At 36.4% G+C, this 23,508-nt stretch overlaps 4 protein-coding genes across 5 annotated transcripts; 1 reads left to right on the top strand and 3 right to left on the bottom strand.

The window, feature by feature from the left end:
* Positions 1 to 3,692: 3,692 nt before the first annotated feature.
* On the bottom strand, positions 3,693 to 5,677 carry mxtx1 (mix-type homeobox gene 1; the record flags this gene model as incomplete). The annotated part of the gene is made up of 3 exons (XM_079842270.1): positions 3,693 to 4,448; positions 5,217 to 5,401; positions 5,656 to 5,677. The coding sequence occupies 3 exons, from the start codon at positions 5,675 to 5,677 to the stop codon at positions 3,693 to 3,695; spliced, it is 963 nt and encodes a 320-aa protein (XP_079698396.1).
* A 4,191-nt stretch (positions 5,678 to 9,868) lies between these two features.
* Positions 9,869 to 13,621, bottom strand: elovl6l (ELOVL family member 6, elongation of long chain fatty acids like). The gene is made up of 4 exons (XM_079842294.1): positions 13,418 to 13,621; positions 13,170 to 13,301; positions 12,100 to 12,251; positions 9,869 to 11,828 (listed from the first exon to the last, which is right to left on the bottom strand). The coding sequence occupies exons 1-4, from the start codon at positions 13,510 to 13,512 to the stop codon at positions 11,401 to 11,403; spliced, it is 807 nt and encodes a 268-aa protein (XP_079698420.1). The 5' UTR covers positions 13,513 to 13,621; the 3' UTR covers positions 9,869 to 11,400.
* A 2,866-nt stretch (positions 13,622 to 16,487) lies between these two features.
* On the top strand, positions 16,488 to 20,137 carry mtg1 (mitochondrial ribosome-associated GTPase 1). Of its 2 annotated transcripts, none has more exons than XM_079842569.1 (11): positions 16,488 to 16,741; positions 17,119 to 17,183; positions 17,257 to 17,361; positions 17,490 to 17,576; positions 17,719 to 17,775; positions 17,853 to 17,943; positions 18,272 to 18,333; positions 18,422 to 18,518; positions 18,605 to 18,686; positions 18,820 to 18,932; positions 19,084 to 20,137. In XM_079842569.1, exons 1-11 carry the CDS (start codon positions 16,639 to 16,641, stop codon positions 19,179 to 19,181), a joined length of 960 nt encoding a protein of 319 aa, XP_079698695.1. In that variant the 5' UTR covers positions 16,488 to 16,638; the 3' UTR covers positions 19,182 to 20,137. The 2 variants fall into 2 exon arrangements, with proteins under 2 accessions (XP_079698695.1, XP_079698696.1); XM_079842570.1 differs by having other exon boundaries at positions 17,119 to 17,186; positions 17,260 to 17,361; positions 19,084 to 19,415.
* Positions 19,383 to 20,651, bottom strand: sprn (shadow of prion protein; the record flags this gene model as incomplete). The annotated part of the gene is made up of 1 exon (XM_079842571.1): positions 19,383 to 20,651. One exon carries the CDS (start codon positions 20,649 to 20,651, stop codon positions 20,253 to 20,255), a length of 399 nt encoding a protein of 132 aa, XP_079698697.1. The 3' UTR covers positions 19,383 to 20,252.
* Positions 20,652 to 23,508: the final 2,857 nt, after the last annotated feature.

The following is a 23,508-nucleotide window of genomic DNA, read 5'->3' as shown; positions in this document are numbered from 1 at the left end:
TGTGTGTGTGTGTGTGTGTGTGTGTGTGTGTGTGTGTGTGTGTGTGTGTGTGTGTGTGTGTGTGTGTGTGTGTGTGTGTGTGTGTGTGTGTGTGTGTGTGTGTGTGTGTGTGTGTGTGTGTGTGTGTGTGTGTGTGTGTGTGTGTGTGTGTGTGTGTGTGTGTGTGTGTGTGTGTGTGTGTGTGTGTGTGTGTGTGTGTGTGTGTGTGTGTGTGTGTGTGTGTGTGTGTGTGTGTGTGTGTGTGTGTGTGTGTGTGTGTGTGTGTGTGTGTGTGTGTGTGTGTGTGTGTGTGTGTGTGTGTGTGTGTGTGTGTGTGTGTGTGTGTGTGTGTGTGTGTGTGTGTGTGTGTGTGTGTGTGTGTGTGTGTGTGTGTGTGTGTGTGTGTGTGTGTGTGTGTGTGTGTGTGTGTGTGTGTGTGTGTGTGTGTGTGTGTGTGTGTGTGTGTGTGTGTGTGTGTGTGTGTGTGTGTGTGTGTGTGTGTGTGTGTGTGTGTGTGTGTGTGTGTGTGTGTGTGTGTGTGTGTGTGTGTGTGTGTGTGTGTGTGTGTGTGTGTGTGTGTTGGCATGAAGGTTAATAAAGTAGGCAGTTTTCTAAATATCTAGTGTTTTTATATTTTATATTATTTATACTGTTTAAACAATAAATTATATATAATTATAAACATATAAAATAATTAAAGTTCAGGGTAATTCTGCCACATCCGCTGCTCTGTCATGAATTGTGTAAACAGGAAGAGACAAGGGTATGGCAAGCCGTTTTGACTTTTATTCATTCACAGGATATGAATTCGTTATATCAACAATTACATTTTTACTAGTTAAAATGCTAATTCTTGATATCAACAATTCAAGTTTCACTAGTTCAAATGCTAATTCTTGATATCAACAATTCAATTTCAACTAGTAAAAACTCTAATTCTTGATATCAACAATTTAATTGCTACTAGTAAAAAATATATTTTTGATATCAAAAATTCAATTGCCAGTAGTGACAAAGTTAATTTCTGATATCATGAATGTGATTGTTAGTAAGAAAGCCATTTTAGATATCTGAAATTATATTGATATTAAGAATTTAATTGTTGATATCAACAATTAAATTGTTGATATCATAAATGCTAATTGTTGATATCAATAATTGAATTGTTGATATCAAGAATTCAATTCCTAATATAAACAATTGAATTTGAATGGCAGCCTATGGTGACATCTCACTAGTGAAAATACAATTACTGAATTGCTAATATCAAGATCAAGATTCATATCCTGTGAATGAATAAAAGTCCAAATGGCTTGCCATACAAAGGGTTTAAAGGATTAAAAGGTTTGCTAGTGCTCCTCTCTCTCTCTCTCTCTCTCTCTCTCTCTCTCTCTCTCTCTCTCTCTCTCTCTCTCTCTCTCTCTCTCTCTCTCTCTCTCTCTCTCTCTCTCTCTCTCTCTAGTTTTGTTATGGTCATTACATTGTTTGGAGCATAAGAAACAAATTGAATAAAGACATTTTTGAAAAAAGATATTTTATTCCTATGTTATAATTTCCTCTGTAGACAACACCCATTTAGGCTATTAAGAAAATTAAAAGACATGTAAAAACATAAATAGGCAAAAACAATGTTTTTTTTATTTATTTATTTATTTATTATTCAACAATCAATTTTCAGGTTTCAAGCTTTTTATCCAAACTTTGTATAAAGATGATTCTCAACTATGTTATGAAAGATGATTTGATATACCATTTTACTTCATGCGATATGCGTGTAAACATAAATGCCATTCTCATTCTATGCAATACACTGCATCTAATTTGCATAATACTGTGCTCTTTGGGCAACATGTAATGAAAAAAGACATGTAAAATGGGAGTGATAATTGCAAAAATATTTTAATAAGAATATTGATATAATTTCTTTCCCTATTCACTTTTGTGTCTTTAAAATGCCTGATATGCCTGGTGTCCTCTAAAGAGATCACGTATGAAATCGATTTCCAGTCAAATTCTGATTTGAAACTCCATAACATTTTCCTGAGATGTTGATTTCTGACAAACAATTTGAAAATTAATAAGATTTAAATTATAATTACAAAATATTATCATATTACCCATATGAGTGCTATATTTGATCATTCAGTCATTTTTAAAGACCAAGGAGAGGGAGTTGTCATCGATAGACCTCCAAGTATCTCTGCAAAAATGTGCCCTTTACAGGTATAAGGTATATTGTTTGAGAAATTTGCTAAAATGTCCTCTTCAGAGAAAATAAAATCCATTGCTTGGGCTCAGGAAGATATAATACACACCTCTTTGCTAATGCATGCAATAATAACTGTACTTGGCAGCAGTATGAGTCACATCCAATGTCGTTTGATCGAAGACGAACAAAATAACTACAAGCGCCACTTCCTCCTTTTTTTTCCTTTTTTTTTTGTTTCAAAGAAAATGTTGAGGAAAAAATGCCAAACATCCCAAAATCAAACATCCTGCTGTATTGTGCATTGTGAGCACAAGGGGGGGCAAAGCCAAGTCACACTGCAAACTGTGTAAGGAGTTAGAATGTGAAGTTTGTAGGCTAATGCTTGTTGACCAGACTTTTGGAAAATACTTCTACTCTCCAAAAACTCCACCTGGCCTCAGGCCGGTTGCACTGTGACTTATTTTGTTCTGAGAGAGACAGGAATGCTTCTTCCTATGGGAAGAGAACATGCTGTTGGCAGGCTAGTAGAGGAAAAAAGAGTGTGGAGACATCTCCAACAGATAAAGGAGACATATTTCAGTTACCACCAGGGAACCATGAAAGCACATCAACAGCTTTTCATCATACTCCTGCAATCCAGATGTGAAACCATGGAGATTACTTTGCACCTTGTCAACTTTGTTATCGGGTCGTGTTGTTTTGTAGAGTTCAAGAGTTTTCGTATTTATAGAATTCAAAAGTACAATAAATATGTCTTGATCATGACAGCCTTTCTACTACAGGACCAAAACCCATTAGTGCTGGTTCCACCTTTCTTCAAAACAATCTCTCCTGTTGGTTGATCAAAGGAGCTGCTAGCAGACAAAGGCCTTCAAGTTTATGCAAATCACTTATCTCCTCTTCCTGTTACATCACTGTTTCTAAAAACACCCCAACCCCACACTCACAAATAAAAAACGAATTGAAAAGTAAACTATTCACGATGTAAAAGCAGCTGCAGGTAGATTACACCAGAAACATTTCAAATGGTTTTGAATAGTAGTGTTTTTGATTCAGATCAGAAAAGTGACAGTATCGAGCACAAATACTTCACCTCATGGATGACAGAAACACTTTGTTATTTGACGATTGTCATGGTTTTCTGGCATTGGGGTAATCCATGCATTAAAGAAAAAGTACAAAAAGCAATAACAATATATACAGAACAATTGTATGAAATCGGACATTTGAGAGAACATTAGGAAAAAACATCTTTATTTACATGCAAGTGCATAAAGTCAATAAAGATGTCTGTACACACAGCTGCATGATTCTTTAACAGAGTCTATTAAATAAATAGCAAAAATGAAGATAAATAAGATCAACGCCCATTTAATTAGTCTGAAAACATCTGAAATCTCTCATGTTGTTTCTTCCAGATCAGATAAATAATAAATTATTATTTAGGCATATCCTTATAGTCAATAAATACATTGAATAAAAAGTCATAAATAGATTGCACAATTCAGCCATACACATGGTTGTCCTCAGACGAGTGGCTGTTTTGTCCTTCTCCCTGCCACCAGTCTCCTTGCAGTTCTCCCAGGATCTCCTGCAGCGACAGGGCCGGCAGCTCAGGCAGAGGCCAGTGGTGAATCCCGCTTTCCTGTTGGCTGTCAATCCTCGGAACCACTGGTTTGTCTACACGAAAATAGCTGGAAGCTGGAGGAGTGCCCTCCAAACCACCCATCCAGCAACCCGAGTCTGGGGTAACAGTGGTCAGTGGCTGAAGGCTGTTGTGTTTTTCAGATGGAGAGTAAAAATAGCTCTGGATGGAGCTTGCATTGCAGGCATAGGCATCGAGATTATATGAACTCCACGTGGAGCTCATAGGTGACCTCCTGTCATACCTCGCAGCCCAGTTAGAGGGCATCTGATGCCCTGGGCTTAGAAGAGGAGGGCTGCAATGAGTGTTCATGACTCTGGCCTGATGGTGTCCGTATGAAGGGGTGCAGTAGCCAGAATCATCACTGACAGACATGGAAGATGGAGTGTCACATCCATAAAGGCCATCCCTTTCCATCTCTTCCTTAATATGATCGGGGTACACAGTTGGTGAAGTGACCGCACCAGACTTGCCGCCCTCCCTGTTAGAAGAGTGTACCTGCACCGGTGAATTCTGCGTGGCACCGTAGGCTGGCAATGGAGAGTCCGATTGCCACAACGGTTTCTTTCCACCCTTGCATTTCAACGTGCGAGCCCTCCTATTCTGGAACCATACCTATTGCACATGGAGACATCAAGATATAAAGGGTCAGCTTCATAAGAATACAGTTGATAGATTAGACTCAACCATCTAGTGTATACAGATAAGAGCTTCCTTGTCTATTCAGGTTAATCATTCTTAGATGACACTAAGCTACGGTGGCATAAAGTCAGGATGGTTATCTATGCCTGGTATGTCTATTGTTTACAGGCCGTATGGTCTCTAAACGAAACAGCAGATAAACACAAAGACGCTTACGTCATGTCAGATATTGATAGTGGTATCAGACAGCAAACAGTATGTTTTTACATAAGGCCTTATTAGCACATCCCTTCACCTGTTGTTATGCGTAGCTGGTGAATTTGTACATGCGCAAGAGATACGAAAAAAGGGGTTGCTTGCTTATTTACATAAATTAAGAAATAGTTCACCCAAAAATGTACTCACTTTCATGTTGTTTCAATCCTGACTGACATTCTTCTATGGAACACACAATATGAAATTTCGAAGAAATGCCTCGCTTTTTTGTCCATAGAATGAAAATCAATGGGGCCAAAAGTTGTTTTAGACCCCGCTGACTTTCATATGGATAATATTATATGGATAAAGATAATTGGGATTATTAATTCAAAATACATTCTTTAGTGTTCCACATAACAAAGAAAGTCATTTAGGTTTGGAACGACATGAGGGTGTGTAAATGATGAGAATTTCCCCTACTTGAAATTTTTGTGATTTCAGTGTGCTATTGTACATAACGTGCTATAAGACACTGTGACCCACCTGTATGCGAGACTCTGGCAGTCCAGTAGTTTGGGAGAGACTTTCTCTGAGACTGATTCCTGGGTAAGGATCTGTCTCAAATGTGACACGCAGAAGCTCAACATGTTCCTTTGAGAAACTTGTCCTTTTCCTGCGACTTGCACTCCTTGATACAGTACTGCTTCCAGATATTTTAGCAGATGTATCTATAAAAAGAAAAGATCAAAACAGTGTTATTATGATTGTCATCCTTCAGTTAGTGAACAAACTTATATTAAAAACGAACAACACCAGTGCAATGTATGAATGCTTCTCCACAATAATAATATATGCAGCAGAAGAATAGTAACAGTGCTTGACTTTTGGTTTGAGATGGAGAAGCTTGTGTGGGGGGGAGCTTTTCCCTATGGGATCTTAAATGTCAATGTCCATCAAAAATGTCACCATTCAGCATGCTTACCAATTCTGTTGTCTTTCCACATGTTGTGTCACCACTGGTTGAATCCTGAAAACTGCTGAAGGGTATGAAGGTCTGTCTTGTTTGATATTCCTCAGGGATTTGATTTCTGACCCCTACAGCACTGTTTTATACCTGTACCTATCCCATGACCTCCCTTTTCACCCCCACCTCCCCCATTAGAAGTGCTTATGGGTGAAATAGGAATGAGATGAGGGACACTCTTTGAAGGCCAGCCCAAGCTATTACTTAAAACACCATTCTCAAAAACTAATATTTTATCTCTTTAAATTGGATTGTATAACATTTAAAAGTGTTCTTTCCAGATCTTTCAAAAACTATTTTTTAGACAATTAGTGGCTTTTTACAGTACGTTTATGTCCTTTTATTTAGTCAGATCTTTGAAATACATGCTATTTATCTATGTTCATCTGTATTTATTTTATAATTTGATTGGTATATGTAAATTGCACTTTCCCTTTTAAATATATAAAAATTTAATATTTAAATTCTTAATATATAGATCATAAAGAAATATTAAAGTTTTCAGCTTTGCAGTTTGGATATTCTATTCTCATAATGACCATTAGCTGTAAATCATTGATAAAATAACTTAAAACAGCAGAAAGTCATTTTAGGATGCAATGAAATATTCATTTGTTGTTTCATATTTTAATATTCTTGTAGACAAAGGCTAAAGCTGAACACAGACTGTCCCAAATAATATAATTAAATTATTTAAAAAACATTATATATATATATTATGTATATGTTAATTTGTCTGTTTGAAAACTATTTTTATATTATATTCCTATATACAAAGGTTAAAAATAAACACAGACTGTATGTTAATACAGAAGGGTTCTTGCGCATTAATCAAACATATTGTATAGAATTGCACTTATTGGAAAAGCGTGTAAATAGATGGTGTCCTTTCCCGTAATTGCTCTTCATTCAAGCATTGTAATCAGTAAAACAATAGACTCAAGAAAATATTAACTAACAAAGACATTAACAACATGCTTAACATAAGTTTAAGCAAAAGGCTGTGAATGGATATATCTTTGTGTCATCTGATCTCTTTTCAAAAGAAACATGTTTGGAAGCCAGGGGAAACAAGGAGGGTGATTTGTGAAATGATTAATAGGAGAGTTTACATGTGTGAGTATTATCACTCCCTCTCTCTGCTCCAGAGGATCCAGAGGGGATAATGGTCATTTCAAAGTCAAGGTTCTTGCCAAGCTTGTCAATGCAGATGAGCTGTTTAGACGTGCTGTAGAATTAAGTCAGAGTAAAGCAAACTAAACACAGGGACCTTTCAGTCCAAGGCATGGATGACAAGTTAATTTTGATGGTTTTCCTCAAGTAAACCCAGAATGGATCAAAAAATAAAGTCCATATCTGACAAGATAAATATGTCCATTCAAACAAGTTAAAATAAATTATGGCATCTGGCTACAGCTACCAGACATTAAGTGATCTTTGGATTTTCATGAAGTCCAGGTTCCTCTCATCATCTCATCTTTTTAGTGCTCTTGCTAATGGTTATTAAAAGAAATTATCATGTAAGGCATACCTCAACGTTTTTTATTAGTTTGGCAAGCATGCATTGAGTAGGCTATAAAAGGTTTGTTTTCCCCTAACAAAATGTAGAGCATGACATCCCCCCCATTAATCAAACACCCTCTTAGCTGATACTGCATTCTGCTGTATTCTAAATCCAATCAGTTTGTTATTTTAAGATAAATGTGTAAATTGCAGATAGTTTTCATTTATTTGTTTTGTATACAATTGCCTTGCAACATGTATATAAGCAAATATAGAGAGAACATGTCTTTTCCCCCTCTGTTTCTGTATTGCTTATTTCCATATTTCAGGAAATTGTACCTTTTGTCCTTATAACTCCTGGTCCAGCTGTTCTATAGACAGAACAGTAGGTGGCAGTATTGAGCTTTAACAGCTTTATTAGATTGTGGCACGGTTTCCACAGCTCTAAAATCATCAGATGCTTTCAAACATTTCAGTTGATACATGGTCAATGCAATTTATTGTTGTTGATTGTATGGGATAAAATAATTGCAGACTTTACCTCAAAATATAATTTCTGTACCTCTGATCTAACCAAATAAACTACTGAGATTTAGTGAACGTGCTGTTGGGATTAGTATGTATTTTATAGGCCAAAAAAACAGAAACAAGTTAGCATATTAGCACTTCCTGTTCTAATGTTTTTTAGTCAATGGGTTTTATGTACAAAGCATGAAATAGCCTACTGTCTGTGGTTAGACAAGCCCAAGATATTTTCACTTTTTTATTCTACAACATAAAACCCCTTCTCAGTCATTTTTACTTATCCTTAAAAAGGGCAGTTGCTAAAAAATGGCTAAACTGGGCTGTCGGGGACATTAAACATCACGCTGAACAGGTAAACCTATCTACTCACTAGTTCACTTTCACCACCTTATTATGTTTATAATGACGCTCTTGCAAACTAAACTCAAACTTTCAGGGAAAATGTTTTTAAAATAAAGACTGAAAGCCAAGGGTTTAATTATGGTAACATTAAATGATTGTATGGTGGCTTCCAAATACAGAAGTTGTGTTAATTAGTCATTAGGAATTATCATTAGGAACAAAACATGAACCCCAAACTTGTTGGTCACAGAAGCTTATTTTCTGCAATAATCCAAAAGCCATTTTTTTAGGGAACCAGGATGATGCTAACTTCCAGGTTGAAAATGAAAGCAAGGCTGTGAGGGATAGACATACATCTCTTCAGGAGGTTGTACTGTTATTTAATGTGTTTTTGGATTGTTCTGGTGATAAAACACTGTAAAAATATATTTCCGAGAAATTTCAGTAGACAAAAAAACCCAGGCAATGTGAACTGTGGAAAATTATAAGTGATATTAGGAGCCGTATACAGGTTTTTTTTAAAGCAGATGCCATTGAAAACACAGTATATCCCTCACAGCCTCGTACCGGTCTTGGCGCTGCTCTGAATAAGGTCTATTCTCTCCTCATTGGGTATTTATTGGTGGCTTAAATTTCATGAACAAATTAAACAAAAATTGCTTCCCAGATATGTTGGGCAAAGTAAGAGCAGTAGGGAATAAGCAGGCGCTGAACTATCTCTGTATCACCGCTGCAGTAACAAGTCACTTAACCTCTGGTTCCAGCAGGGCGATGAGAAGTGTCACCTAAATGGCAAGTTACTGACTGGCTACAGGAAAAATGCTGGGGTCAATCTACGGCTGCTTAGTTCCTAACCACATTTTTGCCTGCAAGTGGAGAACACCACCCAGAATATTTCCAGAGTGAGTGTGTTTTGTCATTATTACAGTTGTTAAATATTAAAACCTATGAGATGAAAGGAAGTGATAAAGAAATCACTCATTCCTGAAGAGGCTTCCAGAGTCATATCCAACCACAAGAGCTCTATCATGTACTGAAAAAAGTGACTGGCCCACCTGAACTGGGAGATTGAATAAAAGGAAATGACAATCCCAAGGGCTGCGTTCCAGTTAGTTTTTATTATGCCTTTCACTTGCTAACTTCCCTCCGTCTCGTTCACTCGGTTGTGCATCATTGCTTACGTTGCATGAGTGCCCACTACTGGCAGAACCTTTTCAATGGGCTGAATTGAAACATACTAAGCCCTTGATCACTTGGAATCCACTATGGAGTTGTTTTTTCCCTTACAAAATTGTTTAATGCAGCTATATATATATATATATATATATATATATATATATATATATATATATATATATATATACACACACGTGTGTCTTTTGGGTTTTTAAAAAAAAAAACAAAAAAAAAATTTCTTTAAATATACCATGATTTGTTTGAGGTGGGGTAAATTAAACACAATATGCTGTGACGTCATTGCATTGTGGTATATGGAGCTGTCTGTGGTATATGGAGCTGTCTGAAGTGTACATAGGAAGTAGACTCGCTCCCTCAGTCAAATCAAGGGAGCGAGGGTGGAACACTTAAATGGCAGCAGGGATTCCCCCGAGGGGAGTGCTTAGGAAAGTTAGCAAGTGCATGTCTAAAAGTAGAGTGGAACTGTAGGTCTACATCTGTCATATCTGGAAATATGTAAAACTTCCTGTTTACAAGAAAAGTATGTGAGAATGCATAAAATAGTCCAGCTCAGAGAACCGGTTAGCTGACATTTGTCTGTGAAAAAGTTGAACAGAACATGATACACAATACAGAATAAACTTTAATAACAAACAAAAAAATAAACATACACTCATAATTACTTCACATTGGCTAGGAACTTGTACAGACAGTCAGGTAAGAAAGATACATATTTACATTTGACACCTTTATCACATCACATTTCACGCCTTTATTAAAATATAGGAGTTGTAAACATGCGTTTGTAAATATTTTGCAACTAGTGCCACTATACATTCAACTTCATATTAAGTTCCTAAAAACACAATGTTATTTCTAACATTAAGACAGTCATAAAATTTCCTTAAAACAAATCAAAACGTCCTTTAAATGGAAATTTGCTAATATAGAAACTTTCACAGTCTTAAAATAAAGTATTCTAAAGGAACAGACGCCAAAAGGGAAACAAAACAAAACATCTTGGATGGTAGCAGCAGCAACAACACTTCAGATTATAAATTAGAATGCATGTTTAGTTCCACTGAATATTCTCAAAAGGCTTGTTCTCTACCAGTACTTAATCAAATATCTTAAAGTGACCATAGGTGAAAACCTTATCATTGTAATTTCAGTGGAAAACCAAATACCCCTACAACCATAAACTGAACTCACTGTGACTGATATACATGATAAATATAGAAAGTGTACATTTATTAATGACTTGAGTAACAAACACCATTATAGGGACAGCTAAAGGTTAACCTCTCTATCAAGCACCAATTCAATACTTACTACAGACAGAAAACCAGGAAGGAATAATTTCATACTGACTCTACTCGTGTCATTCAAGGGTGAATGAGTCCAAATCAATCATTCCTCAGCTAGTATTACATACTGTAACTTCAGTGCATCAGAGCTGCAGTAAACTAATGACAAACACGCACAGAATGACGAGCGAGAACAAGGGTGTCGTCCTTCTGGAGAATTCCAGCCTTAAAAATGCCCATTTTAAATTCCTAGGAACCAGTCCAACCAGTCAGCACAGATAATTCGAGTTTCTGTACCATCATGAGGAAACCGAGCCAGCATGCATCAATGCCTACACACCCAGGAGAACATGTACCAAATAGTGGCCATTTAAACAAGGACTCTGTATATTAAAACTAGGACTTGACAAATTCACTTGTTCTCAAACTACAAGCACATATCTTGGATCTTGGCACACACTACAATGTACACCATATGTCTCAGCAGGTTTCAGGGCTTGTTACCAAGTCCACAAAGAGTAAACAAACATGGAATCTATGAAGATTAGAAACTGTGGCCTGCAAGACTGGAGGTCAAAGCAGTCACCAAATCACCCTCCAAAAAAAAGTTCTTCTAAATCGTTTAAGTTGTCAACAACAACATAAAGAGCTGTATTTGAGGTGCTATACTCTACTAATACCAGTACAGAATGAACAAACACAGCCCTGAAACAGCTTGAGACACAACCAAGACTGTAATAGCAGTTGACATCATTGTTCACCTTGCTTTAAAAACATGAAATAAATAATATATTTTTACAAAGGTAGACTATCAAAAATAAAACCTGTATATAAACCGCAGTCCTGCATATCACTCTGTTTTGATGCCTGTGGGTTTTGAACCCTTCACGTAAGACTTATAAAAGAAAGAGGAGAAGAGGAGCAGATAGCTGAGATACATGAGTGAAGCCCACACTATGTTATCCACATGAGAGGGACAATTCCCATCCTGCATCCACCTGTACACTAGTGCACTTACTGCCAGCCCCATGGCCATCTGGGCAATCTGGGTGCAAGTGATGATGATGGCACAGGGTCTCGGCACACGGAGTCCTGCAGCTCGAGCAGCGTAGTAGCTGTACATGAGCGCGTGCACGGTGTAATTCATGGTCATGAACCAGCCTCCACCGGCAACCTGGTCTTTGTAGGAATACCAGGAGTACACCAGCACGGTAATGTGATGATACCAGTGCAGGAAGATCAGCCGCTGCTTACGCAGGACGATGAATAAGGTGTCCCCTGAAAAAGTGAGGGAGTATGCAAAAAGGGTTAGATTACAAGTGCAAAATTAGAGACAAATAACCTAAAAAGCATTTTGTCCATACAACAGAAGTCAACGGGGTCCAATGTTGTTTTGGACTCCACTGACTTTCATTATATATGCAAAACAATTGATACGTTCGTTAAAATATATTCCTGCATGTTCCTGAGATTTATGACAACAAAATGGTCATTTTTGATTAACTATCCCTTTAAAAAAATAAAAAAACTACAACAAGAAAAGTCTCACCTAGCTCTGGCGCTTTGCTCAGCACAAAAGCACAAGCCCAGAACTTGCTAATCGGTCCACTGTAGAAGCTCTGATCACAAACAGACTGTTTAAAACCACTGGTGCTGAGAACGTACAACATGAAGCAACCAGTTCTCACCGCTCCAATGATACTGGAACGAAGAAAAAATATTGTAAATGAATATTGTCTGCCATGGCATCAAAGACAAACAATTCAGGCCTCTGAACACTAGGGTGGGGGTGAACAAAAAAAAACAGAAACATTGCTATAGCAGGTAGTATCTGTGATAAACTGCAATCAACATCAAAACATTCACTAAGTGGTGAAAGTCCAGTTACCATGGAAGATCTAAAGAGCATGTTACCAGAGGTCACTGCTGCCATCCAATCACAATATTCCATTGTTCTTTTCACAAGCATGCAAACAGTTACTTTGTGCTTGCTGTCATTTCTGTTCTCTTTTGAGATGGGACCAAGACAGCTCATCCCCACCCATGTGAAACCAAACCCAACTTTAAACAATAGCACTGAAGATTTAAAAACCACATGAAGTAAATCTCAGTCAGTCGCATGGATTTTGGCACTCAAATTTCAAACAGAAATTTGGCAGACAACAATAGATATGGAACTAATTGTTTCTTGGTACAAATCACATATGTAACCTAATGTCCAACAGCTAACGTGAAAGTCTTGTTAAAAATAAAAAGACAAAATTGTACGGTGTCATTAAAAGGTCAATTTCAGAGTAAATATAAAACTATATTGATAGAGATCATCTGGTTTTCCTATATTATGGGAACCAAAATGTCCTCACAAAAGATAAGTAATTTTTTAAAAACGTCACATTTAGTTAAATGTGTTACTTGCTGTTCCACAAACTTGTAATTGTTTGTTACATTTACAAGCAATTTGTGAGTGATTTTTTTTCCAGTGTACCCAGAAGTGGTCTAAATCTAACAAAACAATTTTTAGGATGTTCTTATGTGTGAACTATATTGGTTATCTAGATAACCAAGTAAACGTGCGTGTGTGCGCGCTATAAACCAAACACTACTTTTTACTTAGCCTACCTAAAGATGGCCAAACTGAGGGACCACAGCATTAACACTCTACGCAGATCAAGTCTCCGTCTTTCCTTCATGAAGTGTTGCCCACCAAACACGACCACCACATACACAGCCCCAAACAAAAACGACTTTTTCCTGAAAGAGACAAAATAGAACACCAGAAAACACATTTATACTGGACCTCCAAACAAAAATGGCAGGTGTAAATAGACGACATTCCTATTCAATCAAATAATTATCTTAGTTCTTACCAGTTGTCCTGCATCCATTCGATAGCAAACCTCTCATCAAAGTGACGCTCGAAATCATACTCAGCCAGAGGAAGCTGAAATTCAGTGGCGTTCATTTTGAGCCCCCCTTCAAAAAATTGCGATATAAAAGCGAGGATAATTCGGAAGGGAATGGTTCTGGTTACTGCCCGCTCGGCAAGGCGGCCACCAGTTATAAGCAGCCTCAGACACACACACACCTGTGCACACACCTGGCCTATGTAAATCAGGGTGGAGTTTATAGTGGAGTTTAGGGAGTGACTCTCGGCCATAAGGTTGGTTTTTGTATTTCCTGAATGGAATTCCAGTTTTTGCGATGCAGCCAAAGAACACGTTATGTTCAAACGAATAGTTGTAGTTATATAAATAGAGTGAGAAAGAGGCTGAATGAGAGTCTCTTTCGATTGCCTTGTAACTCAGAGCTGTGATAAAAGACAAATCAAAAACCGAATATTCGTAGTAGGCTACTGTTGCGTACTATTTTAACTTCATAAGACATTTCTGATTTCTTTTTTATAATTCTAATTGATTTATATCTTAGGCCTATACTAGGCTATTTCATGGAAAATATAGAAAACACTGTTCAAATGGAATTTGAATACGAAAGTCAAGAATTCGACTTACGGAAAAAAGGATTGTAGGCTACTAGCCTATGTCACACAAACGGTTTGCGAAAAACCATTGAACTGCATATGGCAACCTGTAAAAATGTAGATAAATAATTCTGCTTTTATTAGGCTACTAAACTATAAATGTTGGCTCGTGAGGGCGCTATTGCTAGTAGAAATAAATTCACCTTTAGCCTATTTATATATGCTTGCAGGCACGTGGGGGGGGGGGGGGGGGGGCTTTGGGTGCTCGAGCCCCTGCCCTTTTTCAAAATGAATCAAAAGTGCCCCTCTCAGACAAAATCAATGATAATATCGTGGTCAATAAAACTAAATAAAAATGTGATTATTATAACATGACAATGTATACAATAGTAACGAACGGCTCAAAAGTCGGACAATTTCTGTTGAGTCGTTGCCATAACGCGTTGCTATGGGTTGCGTGCGTTTTGATCATAGACTGTAAAAAAAAATTGATTTTGATTGACTGCTGATTTTCCACTGCTCGGAAACGGCTCTCGAGCTATATATGGTCCTTTGGAGTGTGTGTCCTTACGGGAAAAAATAAACCAAGATTTTTTTTTCCATCCATAATCAGAGCTAATGTGTTGATTTAATTACAAATATATAGGCTATATTATATATTTTAAAGTATTACACAATTCACCAATGCCCGTTTGTCATGTAGCCTATATACACCAACCAATCGTGATCTGGCAAAGCTGTTCTTATTCATAAATCGGTTGAAATTTACATGGACAGACGAACTAACGTTTGTGGAACGATTTCCTGCGGTTTGTCTCATTTTATTAATTGCATCACTGACAAAATGGATTTTAACTGACAACAAACAAATCTGCACAAAACCATTCAGCAGCAAAAGTTGCATTAATGGTAAGTAGTGTTAAATTCACTTGTATTTATGTATATTGATACACCGTTTACTATTTCATGAAACTATCAAAGAAACCCAAGTGCCACCGGCACCTACAGGCCTATTATGTGAAGTGTAGGCTGACGAAATGGTTACGTTGAAGGACTTAATTATATTACCATTTTTTAATATTATGCAGCATTATGAAAGAAGTCTCTTATGTTCATCAAGCCTGCATTTTTTTGATAAAAAACAGCAATATTGTGAAATATTATTAAAATAATGGTTTTCTATTTTAAAATAATTTAAAATATAATTTATTCCTGTGATCACAGCTGGATTTTCAGCATCATTACTCCACTCTTCAGTGTCACATGATCATTCAGAAATCATTCTAATATGAGGATTTAATGTCAATGATGGAAACTGTGATACTCTTTTCAAGATTCTTTGATAATAAAAAGTTAAAAAGAACATAATGTAATAATATTTCACAATATTTTTTTTCTGTATTTTTGATTAAATAAATGCAGGCTTGATGAGCATAAGGATATATATATATATATATATATATATATATATATATATATATATATATATATATATATATATATATATATATATATATATATATATATATATATATATATATATATATATATATATATATATATATATATATATAACTCTCTGCACGGCCCTGTATGCTTATACAATACCGATTGTTTCAAAGCAGATTTAAAAATGCTGTTGGGTTGAAAATGGACAATCACGGTAAATGTTTGCCCAACCTGCTTAGTTTTATTTAACTCACCTATTGTTTAAAAATGACTGTATTGCTTGCTTAAAATTAAACCAAAGTATGTTGGAAATTAACATGTAGCCTATTATGTTTAATAAATTAACTAAGTTGAATGAATAATAATTAAACAATAAACATCTATATATCTAATTACGTGTCTGATTTTTAATTTCCAACCTATATTGGGTTCATTTTCAGCCAGCCATTTAATTTTTAAACAAGCTGGGTTAAAACTGCCATTTCACCCAACCGCTTGGTTTGTCCATTTTCAAGCCAACTTGGGTTGTTTTTAACCCAGCATTTCACACAGAGTGTTAACAGGAAAATTATTAAATGATGCAAACAGAGTTTATTCCGGCTGTACAGAAGCTTTGAAATAAAACGACTATATTGTTCGAAATCAGAAATAAGATACCTAAAATATAGGCCAGGGTAATTGAAAGCAGATGTAGGCCTACATTACAAGACTTGTTAAAAAGCATGCTTTATTCACCCTTTTCTAAGAAAATATAGGTAAAAATCAGCGTTTCAAATATATTTTGGCCTATTTCATTTACAAACCTACTGTCAGTTATTTTAAACTCAAGCGTAAAAATAATTACAACTTTAATAATGACAATTAATTCATATAGAGTACAACGTATAATACCTGCTAAAGATATGCTAGCTAGAGAATCTGGACAGTGCTGCAGTTTTCCCTCAGTCAAACGTCAGTGCGCTCTGTAGTTTCCCTGCCATTCCTGTAGGTGGCGATGATTGAGTTTCTTCGTGTACAGTCAGAGCACAGAAGAAGTATGGCTTCTGTAGGGTGATGTTTACTACTGTGTTTTAAATTAAGTCGTTTTGAAGCCTCCAGTTATACGATTTTGTTGAAAAGCAGCGGATACATTGTATATCTAGACTGATCCGAGCGGTTACGATGAGAATTTATCATTCTTTACTCAATGCTACCAAGTTTAGGAGAGTGTTTGACTTTGGTGAGCGAGAGGTGGCGCATTGGTTCCCTGGACATATGGCTAAAGGTGCGTGATACATACTAAAAATCACTAAATCTGTCTCTTTTTGTTACAGTTCTTTAAGACATGGGCCTATTGAATTTATTTGAGAGGAATATGTATAATTGGAAGAAAGTGAATCAATTGGCAAATTTGGGCTAAATGTATATCATTATTTATGATTTTTCGTAAACCGTTTGTGTGACTGTTTTGAATTTCTTTTAAAAAGTTAACATTTAGAGCAGGGGCATTTCAATCATTCAGCATTCTTTAGTTACTAATCTTATTTGGAGTAATAAGATAATAATAAAAAAAACGTACTGTAGCCTATGTGTCTAAAGTTTCTAAATGAATCATGTCATTCCTACAGAATTATGCTCAACATTGTAACCTTCTCTTGTTAGGACTCAAGCAGATGAGAGACAGTCTAAGGAAGGTTGACTGCATTATAGAGATCCACGATGCTAGAATATCCTTTTATGACCGAGAACGTACATTTTGACTGATTTAAACCTCAGTTAAACCCTCTTTAACTCGCTAACATACCCTTTTCTGGAAGAAATCCTTCATTTCAAGAAAGCCTTGATGTCCGGCCACATTTACTTGTAATGAACAAGATGGATCTGGCTGACACATCCAAAAAGCAGGTCTCATGATCTTATGCATGTCATTATTGATTTGAAAATAAACTGCATTAATGAATGCATGGACAGAAAGTCATTAAATGATGTGCTAATCAAACAGGATATAACACGTTTTTTTTTAATTCCACCAGAACATTATGAAGCAGCTTGAGAGAGAAGGTGCGAGGAATGTTTTATTCACAGACTGCTTAAGACAGCGAGATGAAAATGTAAAAAAGGTGAGAGGTGTTTGACATTACATCAGATGTTTCTAAATGAAAGCTTGACTGGAGAACCTGACACCTTGTCATTTTGAACATTCTCTCATTTTGAAAATTCTCTCATTTTGAACATTCTGTCTTTCACTGTCTGATGTTTCAGATTGTTCCTCTCGTGACAGAGTTGATAGAAAGTGGGTCACGTTTTCACAGAGAAGAGGTGGGTTTCAATTATTTCAGTGGCTTACATTTTGCTCTAAAGTTTTCTGACTTTGTTTGTTAATCATCTATTTGTAGGACAGAAGTTACTGCCTAATGGTCATTGGTGTGCCGAATGTGGGGAAATCATCGCTTATTAATGCTGTGAGAAGAACATATTTGAAAAAAGGTATTTATTTTATTTAGCTGGAAGAAATTCCAGTCAATTAATCTTAAAGTCAGCATGAAACTGAAGTTGCAAGCGTCTTTTTTCCCTATTGTGACGTATATCCGATTAAAAGGGCTTCTTGAACAAACAAGAAAAAGAAAAGTAGGATAGGACTTGTTTTTCGTCCATTGGGAATTGATTGCATGGTTGTGGTTTGCTATTGCTGTGACGTCATGTGAGTGAGGGATTGTCCTGCCCTCATGAGATGTCGCATGAGATTTTATGGTGTCTTTAACAAACAAACTAGAAGGCCTAGACATTATATATTTTTATTTTATTGCTCTCTCAGGGAAAGCCTCAAAAGTTGGAGGTGAACCAGGAATTACAAAAGCTGTCCTGACCAAAATTCAGGTTTGCTGTATTAATTCATAATTAATAGGCGGATTCAATTGGGTTGATGTGTTCTCTCGTAGAGTTAAATTAAATTTTGTTTTACTAGGTCTGTGACCGACCCATAATTCATTTACTGGACACCCCAGGAGTCCTGCCACCTAAAATAGAGAACATAGAGACTGGAATGAAACTTGCTTTATGTGGTAAGTCCACAAATCTTAGTGTATAGTAGCTTTGTTGTTGTAATGTCATGATTGTAAGGTAACAAAGGTGTTTTGTTTTTAAACAGGTACCATTTTGGACCATTTAGTTGGCGAGGACATCATTGCGGATTATCTTCTATTTTCACTGAACAGACTGGAAAGATTTAGGTAGGTTCTGCGATGATAATTCTCAGTAAATTTTGAGCAAATCTACAATTTTATAGCAGTACACTTGCATATTTTATGAAGCAGCATGTACAAGTAAAGCAATCAATAATGACTGCGACAATTTCTTCTGTAGTTACGTTGAGAAGTACAATCTTGAAGAGGCTTGCGATGATATTCAGCATGTGCTGAAGTGTATAGCAGTAAAGCTCGGCAAGACGAAGCGTGTGAAGGCCATCACTGGAGTTGGTGAGTTGATTCATTCAGGCCACTCAGTTTTTTTATTTTAGTGAATTTACACAATAAATCAACCTCACTTACACTTCTTAAAATATTGAAGCATTGAGTTGTTCATGAGACAACTTACACATTTTTAACCAATAACACATGAACTCTTTAGGTAACATCACTGTCCGAATGCCAGACTACAGTGCAGCAGCCTACGATTTCATCAGAGCATTCCGGAAAGGAGAACTTGGAAAAGTGATGCTTGACTAGTTGTGTCTTAAATGGTTGATTTGTAACTATTGCAGTGAAAGCTTGACTGTATGTACGTTGAAGACTGAACCACTTATTACTTTTAATGTTTTAATTAAAAGGTGGTGCACTGGGTATTTTGGACATGTCTTGTAGTTATCAGATCAAAGGTGCATTGAATGTATTATTTTTCATTACTGCAACTGAAACAAAAATAAATTATTCAGTTTAATTTGAACAGCATTGGTATCTTGTGTGCTTAAGTTGTATGTGAAAAGCAAAGATTACAACCAAAAGTCAATTGGCAACACAAAAGTACTTATAGCAATTCGATTTTCTACTTTCACAACATCAGCTGTTTTTCCATACTAATATGTCCATTTTATAAAATACTGTATTTGGCATGTAATTGCTTTGAGTTCTAAAATTATAATCTTTTAAATGTATCTAACTGCTGGCAAACAGTGCTTGTGTTATATTATATTATTTAAAAAAAAAAAAAAACTTTAATTGCACTGCATTGTTTTAAACACTTATGCACTTAATACATACTGCATTATCAAAATGTTCTACTAGAAATAGCATGACTAAGGTGGAAATTTTAAAACAGGACGTTTTCACACCCACAGCAATGGAAGTACAGGTACAGATAGAAACAACGTTTTCATATCGTAAACATGTTACAGCTTACCCCTTCAATCTACACACAATTATTAGCTAAATAAACATAAATATTGGTAAACAGACAAAGGTTCATATAAAAAAGTGTAAATCTCAACAACAGTGGTGTTTCTCCAACAGTTCAGCAGAACAACAGTTACACAGTATTTTTGCCATCCAGTACATACCAGCATAATTTAAATAGTCTATAGTTGTATAGTTACTAATGTGCTCCTGTTGAAGCAAACTATGCAGTCTAACTTTTCAGATCCTATTTCTAAAATGTCTACTAAACTAAATAAAGGTTTTGAATCTTTCTTTTGTTTTCACATACTCTTTGTTGTGCAACAGACACATTATTAAATATAGGTGTTGCACAGTAACATACATAAGCAGCTTATTAAGCTGTGCCAATCTGTGTCTTAAACTGCCTCAAGGGGCAAAGTACATCACAAGGTTTATTGGTAGGAGCAGAGCAGAAAGTCTAGTGGTAGTGGAGTCGTGCACTATTGCGCTTGATGTCCTGGCGAGGTAAAGCTCCCAGTCTGTTCTATTACTGTAGTAATCATCTCCATGCTCGGAGCTGTCGTCCGGTCTGCGCTGGGCCGACGCGTACCATCCTCCGGCTCCCAGCGCCACCACAGCCCCGGCCGCTGCTGCCGCTGCCACCCGCACGGCGGGGGAGCCTCGGGTGCGGGACGTCCGGCCGCCTCGGGCGCTGCCCCGTGCTGAACCTCTGGCACCTCCTCTGCCACCTTTGGATATCACCTGATCGCAAAGGAATGCTGAAAGCAGGAGAAATATCCAGCAGGTGGCGGCAGCCCTGTTCATTCTTGATCACCCTGGAAATGGAAGAAAAACATGGAGATGACTCTGAGAAAAAAATTACCTATTCTACCTATTTTCCCCATTATTACAGTAGCCAATAATTGTATTTGGACCCTTTCCCCCAGTTTCACAGACAAGGCTTAAGATAGTCCCAGACTAAAATGCTTGTTTGAGCTGTTTTAACTCGAAGCAACTTGCACTGGCATATCTTAAAATATGTCATTGCCATTGTTTTGTCTCAAGATGCACACCAGTAATGTTTTTCTTTCTTTCTAAGGCACGTTTATAAAAGCTACTTAAATGAACTCAGGTCTAATCCTGGCTTAATCTAAGCCTTGTTTGTGAAACCGTGTCAATGTTATTTAAGTCGCACTTAAAATGCATGAATGCTATTGCATTTAATCAGTGATTCTCAAACAGAGGGCCTCAGCAAACATGACTTAAAATTATTTTAAATGAGACAAAGCAACTAAGAATCCATGGCCTGGTTTCAGGTCTTGTTCAATTAGGACATTTACGTAGCTTTTTTAAACATGCCTTAGAAAAAGAAAAGAAAAACAGTTCTGGTGTGCGTGCATCTTGAGACAAAACAATGGCACTGCCACTGACATATTTTAAGATATCAGTGCAAGTTGCTTTCTCTTTAAACAGCTCAAACATGCATTTTAGCCTGGGACTATCTTAAGTCTTGTCTGTGAAACTGGCCGAACAAGTCCTCGGGAGGGCCTTGGAGTCAACAAGGTTGAAAATCCGCTGCATTAGATAAAATATTTAAATCTCCCAAAAGTATTCGGAGACTTTCTTGTTGTCAAACTTTGTGGAACATGAGCATAGTTCATGTGATGAATTACACCCTCTAGGACATGAGTGACTTGAGGGGAATGATGCAATGTAAAAAATTTTAGTAATTTTAAGTCGGGGAAAGAATGTAAAAAAGCTACAGAATTATTTTTTTTAATTAGTTAACTTTGATGTATACCACACATTACATGTAATTTTACTGTAAAATATTGTTTACTTATTAAACATTTCATCACCAGAATTCCTTATGCACTCAATCACATTTATTTTATATTTCATTTTTAAAAGTATGTTATTATGTGCATGTTTTTTTTTTGTTTTTTGTTTTTTTCATTTTATCATGTATATTGCATTATTTTTTGTCATATGCTTTATCCTGGTGTTGTTTTGCAGGAGTAATACATATATATTGTCTTGTCACTGCATTTTTATGGTCAAGTTCTGGCTTCCACATCTGCAAGTTTTTTAAACCATATAGCACAATTTTAGTTAGTAAATAAACAGACAAACCGTTGACACAATCTACTTAAGTGTCCAGATATGGTTGGGAACACTTTAACTGCAAAGTATGTAACTATTTAACATTTTATTATGCCTGTTCAGGTTAATTGAATTTGCGGCAACACTTTACAATAAGGTTGTATTAGTTGCCATTAGTTAATGCATTAGTTAACATGAACGAACCATGAACAACACCTCTTTTCACCATTAGTTTACCTTTGTTAACGTTATTTCATAAAAATCCAGCTATTCATGGTTTGTTCATGTTAGTTCACAGTGCATTAAGCAAGATTTGAATAATGCATTAGTCATTAAGCAAGATTTGAATAATGCATTAGTAAATGTTTAAATTAACATTAACAAAGATAAATAAATGCTTTATAAGTGCATTTCATTATTAGTTCATGTTAACTAATGTAGTTAACTAATGAACCTTATTGTAAAGTGTTACCGAATTTGCTTGTGATAGGCTTCATATGTGAATAGATTGCTTTGATATAGGCCAAAAATAAAAAGACCGGGGGAAAACCCTAATGATGGTTAAAGAGCGCATATTCTTAACAAATACAATAAGCTATCTTAGTTTTAATGTCTTTGCCTTAAAATGTGACATGTCGTGTGGTTAATGAAGTGATGAAATGGTGAGAAATCTGGCTATTCTCCAACTAGGTCACTAGATATTGATTAATTTACGGCTCACAATGTCTGCAAGAGAGATCAGAAGACTATATTATACACACCTTGTGTTATTCCTACTATACAGTAATGCAATTCATGACACAATATATGAGGAGAAAAATACGATTTACACAGAGCGTTCGCCTGGTCACAAATTCAAAATGGTCACGATATCAATAATTTATTTAGTTTTTTAGAAAACGATATGAGACCCATTATAGACATTGGCAGCCTCTCTGAGAATAGATACGGATATGCCTGATAATATGACATTATGCATGCGACGTCGACTGATGTTCGTAGCCTACAAACGCAAGGCGTTTCTGTGGAGTCTCGCGACTATAGTATAGGTTAAATGGATGCTACACCTCAGCAGCAACAACAAACCGTCATTATGCATATTCATTCATTTAAATCCTTTTATCTTTGGCCATATCGAGGCACTTACCTCCGTTTGTGCCCGTGTCCACAGAATAGCCCACGAGATCTCACTATCATGTGTGAGATCAAATCAAATGCACGCGTTATGTAAGGCAGCACTGCTCGTAGTGTATTTCTGCTGCTGGAGATGATGAATTAAGACACTGCAGGTGTAGTGCTTGCTGCTCTACTAAAAATTAGCCTCTGTGAAATGCCTAGAACAGCAGCTGAATGTATTTAAATGCATAATTTTGCAACTGTATTTTAAAATACAATTTATAAATGCTTGAAGGACACAACGTGGAAATCCGGTCACACATTAGCAAATGTATGAACTGTGGCAATAACTTAAATATTTATTCATGTATGGATATTTGTGTCATGGAAATGGCTAGACAATATTCTAGAATTGTCCATTATGTTGTAGGCCTACAACCAGGCAGCTTTGAATACAATAACA

Source organism: Gobio gobio (assembly GCF_949357685.1).
Source record: "Gobio gobio genome assembly, chromosome: 18".
Lineage (NCBI taxonomy): Eukaryota > Metazoa > Chordata > Actinopteri > Cypriniformes > Gobionidae > Gobio > Gobio gobio.
The sequence above is the reverse complement of the archived record's forward strand: the minus strand, read 5'-3'. Positions and strand labels throughout refer to the sequence as shown.